Below are 6431 nucleotides of genomic sequence, written 5' to 3'. Positions count from 1 at the left end.
CAGTCAAAATTTAATTTATCTAAGGTAATTTTTTTAAAAGTTACTACAAAAACCAAATTCAATTTTTTGAAAAATCGATTTTGCGTAAAAATTCCTTAATTTTTCTTTGGTTTTTCTTGGCGCTTTTGAAAATTACTGGGAATTTTAAAATTTGACCTCCCCAATGCACCAACGATATTCACTTTCCAATCGAACAAGATACTGAAGTTAGAATCGAAGCATTATTTCGACTACTTATCGTGTACACAGACACAAAAATAAAAAAATTAAAAAAACACATCATTCAAAAATCAATACATTCATCATTCCACTCAGAATCTAAAATGATTTTGTAATTTGTAGTTCAAAATGTATAAAATTATAAACTTTTATTGGTATGAATCAAAAATTTAAAACAAGGTCCCTGCACGTAAGTGGGTTATTTTATAACCAAAAAATATAAAAATAGTATTTTTTTTATAGTTATTTAATTTTCATTTATGAACGAAATTATATATTTATACGAAGAAAAACGATTATAGTTTTGTATTACTTATATTTTAAAAATCGTAATAGTAGATAGGTACTTACTTGAAACTTCTAAATTATATTGTTATATACAAATATGATCAGGGGTGGATAGGCCCATGGGGAAAAAGGGATTTTCCCTGTGGGCCCCCGTCTATCTTTATGTTGAGGAGCACACTTGGGTCTACACTTAGTTTTTTTGCAGAATAAAATGTTCATTAAATAGGAATAGTTTAAATTTATATAAATTAATATTACTTACTGTTATTTTCAACAATATAATAATAGCACGACAAGTCAAGAATTAAAATGTTTATATTAAGTAAATAATAATAATAATAAATTTTTATTATAAATTGTATTTCCTCATATGCCGTTTTCCAGCCCCTCACCAAACTAAAAATACATTTTCGCACAAAACATTTTATTTATAGGTAAAGGTGTAGATTGAATATCTATGCGAGCGAAGTGACCAAATTTTTTTTCAGTTTGGGGGCCCCTTCAATTATTTCGCTGTAACATAAATACTACCTATCCACCCCTGAATATGATAATGAATAAATAATAATAATTTAACTTAACTGGGTACCATATTTCTAATAACAATATAAATATAATATAAAACAATCTAGGTTGACAAACCGTCGGGCCGGAGGAGAATTAATGTGAGAAACAGTTCCTTCTCCGGCTCTCGATTAAACCAGAAAAAAAAAAAAAAAAGGTTGACAAACCGTCTCTGCTCAAAATCGCTTTTCGTATACAATGATATTATATTGTTGAATTCAAATTTAATACCATACATTACAAATTACAATCACTCACTTGTAACCCACCGTACAGTAGAGCGACATCCACTTACCCGCTTTTTTATTTTTAATAATACTTTGAATTCTTCACTTTATTTCAACCTTATAAGCTAATAGCTCGTAAATTAATTCATCTGTATTTATGCCTATTCTGCTAGCTATTTATACTGGATCCACAAGAAGATTAATAATCAGGCACTGAAGGCACAGTGTATTATGAAAAGACCATACTATCTATATGAATCATGCCACCGATTAAAACAAAGTAAGCTCTATTCAGACTTTATTTTAAATATAGAATAAACAAAAATTATATAATATCAAAGAAACATTTTTAACAATGAATCAAAATTTAATTAAAAACCAATTATACTTTAACATCAATAAATTTTCAGTGTTTTATTCATATCATATGACTCAGATACTGATGGGACATGTGGTTGCTTCCAGCAGTGCCTCAACAATATCAAACTACTGCTACATAAAACTGCCACCAATATGGTGACGAGTCCGACACTGCAATTTACACTATTCGGGTGCCTCTTTTTCAGTGGGCACGGGGATGAGCTGGACGTCCTAACCTTTCGGCCGCCGTTCGAACGCCACCCCTAATCTAACCTGCAGGACATCTTGTGGGGCCCAGACTTCGAAGGTCTCCCCGGCGACCCCGAGGAGAAATGAGTACGCTGGCGGCCGGCCTCATTATTTTACCTTGGCTGTTTTGTAAACTACTATCAACGTTTTGTCCAATTAACTGTATAGTCTTTTGACTTCTATCTAGCAACAGATATAAAAATATAAAAATGATAAAAACTATAAAAAAAAAAAACCTACAAAGCAAAATTGGATATTAAATTATTAAATATTTTATTATTACCTTCATTAATCAATAAAATATTTTCATTTCCATTTAAGTTTAACTGCATTGTATACGGTTCTATATATTATGTAAATGTAACAAATAACAAATAATTTAAATATTATATTTAAACAAAAATGAATATTATATGCAATATTAAAAGCACCTATTGATTAATTGATTATATACAGTTAAAGTTGTGAATGAATGGTTAAAAAAAATAAAGAATGTATTTAATGTATGTAGAATATATTGTAAGAAATTCAATGAATTAAGTATAAGTATTATTACCATGGGCCATGGCTATGTAAAATATTTTCATTTTCGTTTAAGTTTAACTGCATTCTATAAGCTTTTATATATTATTATGTAAGAAATAACAAATATTATATTAAAACAAAAATTAATACAAATATTATAGGTAGCTTTTAACTATACAAATACAAGTTACAGTTATAAATAAATTCATAGCAAAAAAAAATAAAGATTGTTAATATTGTAAATAATTCAAGCAGTCAATTATAATTTGTGTTATTACTTATTATAGGTACCTTGATCATCATGTAAAATATTTTCATTTTCGTTGAAGTAGGACTGCATAGGATAAGGTTCTATGTATGGAACAAATTAAAAATATGAATATATTAAAAAATAAAGAATATAATTTAGACATCTACTAACTAGTGTAATATAATATTACCTTGGTTAAAATGTGATGTTGATTCTCCGGTTAAACCTAATTTATTACAAATATAAGCAACAATAAAATGAAATATCTATACAGTTATAGCTATACAAATCACTTATTTTAAAATTCTTAAAATAAATAAAACCATATTAAAAAATAATTTAAAATTTACTAGAAAAAATATTACTGCTTCTGTAAACTTCTGAAATTTTATTTTTCTCGTTATTAACTGTTGGTTTTTTATACACACTAAGAGTAGTTTCTTCACAAGAATCACTATCTATAAATCAAAAATCTTATATTTAAAATATTGTGTGATATTGTAATCAATAAATATCATAGGTCGCTGACATTATTACCTGATGCATCATATTTAGGTTTGGATAATTTTAATCTTTTGCCCCGTCTTAATGTTTCTTCATTTTCCGACTCAGACCTAAATATTTGCACTTCCTTCACTGTAACTTGTTCATATTTTATTTTTTTTTGTTTATTCTTCAAGAAGATAATGGGCCCCACTGAACAAGTTCGTGTGGGGGCCCATGAGTTCACAATTTGAAATATAAATACATTAAATATGAGTCTGTATATTATGTATTATAAAAAATATAATTTTATATGTATTTTATTAATTTGTTAATAAATTAATGTTTTATATTTTTGTGCTTAAATTATAATTTCTTGTTTTTTTTAATTTTTTATATACCTACATTATTTCTAGCAACATATTGTGTATGTATATATGCGTGTGTGTATATTATGTGTGCATAAGCAGTAAGCACAATATTTTGGTCAGGGCCGGTTTTAGTGTGGGGTGTGGGGGTGTCGCCCCCCCCCACTTACGACACCTGGTTCATTTTAGTCGCCAAATTTGTCATTTTGATATAGCGGTCAGCAAATCAACAATTATGATTATTTTAAAATTCAAATATAATTTATTATACCTATTATGACCTAATATAATAGTAAATAATATATATGGTATAAATAGTACTCAGCAAAGAATAACAGATATTGTTGGTCACAAAATTTCATTCATTCCATGCCAAGATCGAGTTATTGACATGTGCATGCACGTAGGAGAGACGATACCCTCATTTAATTTCACTCACACTAATAATCATTTACAACTAACACATAGATCTCGGGTGGCTATGTCTAGATTATCCTAAATGTAGCCCTTTAAATAATGACCGTAGCGAGGCCCCTTATTTAATACTTATTCAACCTAATTGCGGATATTATTAATTCATTGGATAGTATCTCAATGAATAACGATACAAATATTCTATTTTCATGAGACGAACGTATTAAATGTATTTATTAAAAAATTTACTTGAAGTATGTAAATTACGTAAGTCATTGAGTATGTTGAATAATATAGTCGGCAAATCACTTAATTTTCAGTCGGCAAATTATAGTGAACTCCCCCCCCCAAAAAAAAAAATTTACAGCGCCGGCCCTGCTGTTGGTAACATAACATTATAAAACTTAATATTTTATTCCTACAAAATTATACTACTACTAGCTGATCTCGTGCACTTCGTTGCCCGTTTAATGTACCAACTCTATATGACTCGAACTTTGTACAATTCGTTGTTTAATATTCGGTGTATGGTTTTCAAAACGTATCTTAACTTTTCCGTTTCCCAGAATAAAAATTCTGATTCGCAGCAGTATATTATCAGGTAGGCAATCTACCTACGGTAGATCGCGGACCCCGTGCTGTTTGTACGTAGGTATATGATTTAACTATAAAATATCAAAGTTATACCAAGTTTGTCGTATTCCACCTATGGTAGATTAATATAATCAATTAATACAAAATCCTAACCTAACATAACTACTAATATCAGATGAATAAAAAAAACCAAATTTAACCATTCCTAAATTAGTCTGTCTTCTTCCAGTTACAGCCAAAATATGTACCTTGTATATTTTGTGTTGCATATTCAGTAATAAGAAATTTAAGCTGTTTTGAACAATTGATATTATGTGTCTTACCTATCGTATAAAAAAAAACCAAATTTAACCATTCCTAAATAAGTCAGTCTTCTTCCCAGAGGTTTAATCTACACACAAACATTCATACCAAGCTGAACCCGTGCACTCCGTTGTCCGTAAAAAATTGCAACTTAAAAAATTATGATTGTTCAACTGTTTTTGGGTGTAACTTGCTGCATGTTCATAACTTGATTTGGTGCTAACTTGTACCTGATCTGCCCAAATACCATGAAACCAATAATAAATAAATATTAATTTATACTGTAGACTGTAGCCAATGGCAACTATTTAAAAAATAAATAAAAATAAAATTTCCAATTTCCATCGCGAACCTCAAGATCCCTGTTTGAGCACCTCTTTAAAATGCAAATTTTGAAAAATCCTTTCTTAGTGCGCCTATACATAGTAATAAGAACATTTACTGAAAATTTCATATCCATAGCTTCAGCAGTTCCGGCTAAGCGATGATGAATCACCCAGGACAAGTCTTTTTATATATAAAGATTAGGTATAGATATTATTTATATTTATTAAATTAATTAATTATTTACATACCTGTTTTTTTGTAATAGTTATGTTATTACTTATTTTAATACAATGTTGTACCACTATACAGCACACTACTGCAGGTCCGTATTTAAGTAGGGGGGGCAACGGGGACATTTGCCCCGGGCAGCCAATTTTTTACATATAGGGGGGCGGCCATATATGCATATGTATAACATTTTTTTTGGCAAGAATCTGCTTGAGTACCTACACTTGGATTTTTTGAATTGCATGAATATGATACAGCCATTTGACGTCATTTACTAATTTTGTCAATCAATGATAACTACTAATTTTTGTAAATTTTTTTAGGCTGAAATGCACTCTACCAGGCCCTTTACGCGAATTTAAAATTTAAAAGACGTGTTTTTCAACGCTGATTTCGAAACTGTTTAATTTTTTTTGCGGACACCATTATTTTGGAAGTTATAACTATCCAAAGTTTGCGATTTTACGTTTGCATGTGCGTAACACTACTTTAATGGTGCGTGGAGGAACAAGCTAGTATTAAATCTAATAAAAAGATTTTTTTTACAATAGGATAATTGTTAAGGATATTTAACGATTTACTACTTCCAAGTCAGCTTTTTAAGTACTGGTTGCGATAAAAAAACAATAACATTTTCGTCATCTTCATCGCTATAATTTGAGTTATTAGTAACATCATTATTAAAATAATTAAAATGAAACCTCCACGTCACGACGGCTATTTGTGGGTATCGGACGTCCGCATAAATAAAAATTTAAGATTCTGAGTGGAACGATGAATGTATTGATTTTACAATGATGTGTGTTTTAGATTCTGAACGAAGTGATGAATGTATTGATTTTACAATGATGTGTGTTTTTTTTTTTTTTTTTTTTTGTGTCTGACGACAACTTTTGGAGCAGTAAAAATGCTTCGATTTTCAAAAGTTGTACCTTTTCTGAAAGGAAAGTGAATCTAGTTGGTACTTTGGGGGGTCAAAAGTGAAAATTTCCCAATACTTTTCAAAAGCGGCAGGAAAAACCTTAAAAAAAT

At 29.4% G+C, this 6431-nt stretch overlaps 1 protein-coding gene across 1 annotated transcript in view; it reads right to left on the bottom strand.

The window, feature by feature from the left end:
- Positions 1–1710: 1710 nt before the first annotated feature.
- The window catches only part of LOC100164690 (neuronal calcium sensor 2-like), a gene marked incomplete at its 3' end in the record, with an annotated part of 37795 nt that continues 33074 nt past the window's right edge, over positions 1711–6431 (bottom strand). Inside the window, 1 exon segment of the mRNA NM_001246063.1 lies at positions 1711–1738. Coding sequence (NP_001232992.1) covers positions 1711–1738 — 28 coding nt within the window.

The sequence above is a fragment of the Acyrthosiphon pisum genome, chromosome A1 (genome assembly GCF_005508785.2).
Source record: "Acyrthosiphon pisum isolate AL4f chromosome A1, pea_aphid_22Mar2018_4r6ur, whole genome shotgun sequence".
Lineage (NCBI taxonomy): Eukaryota > Metazoa > Arthropoda > Insecta > Hemiptera > Aphididae > Acyrthosiphon > Acyrthosiphon pisum.
This window is presented reverse-complemented; position numbering and strand designations above follow the sequence as displayed.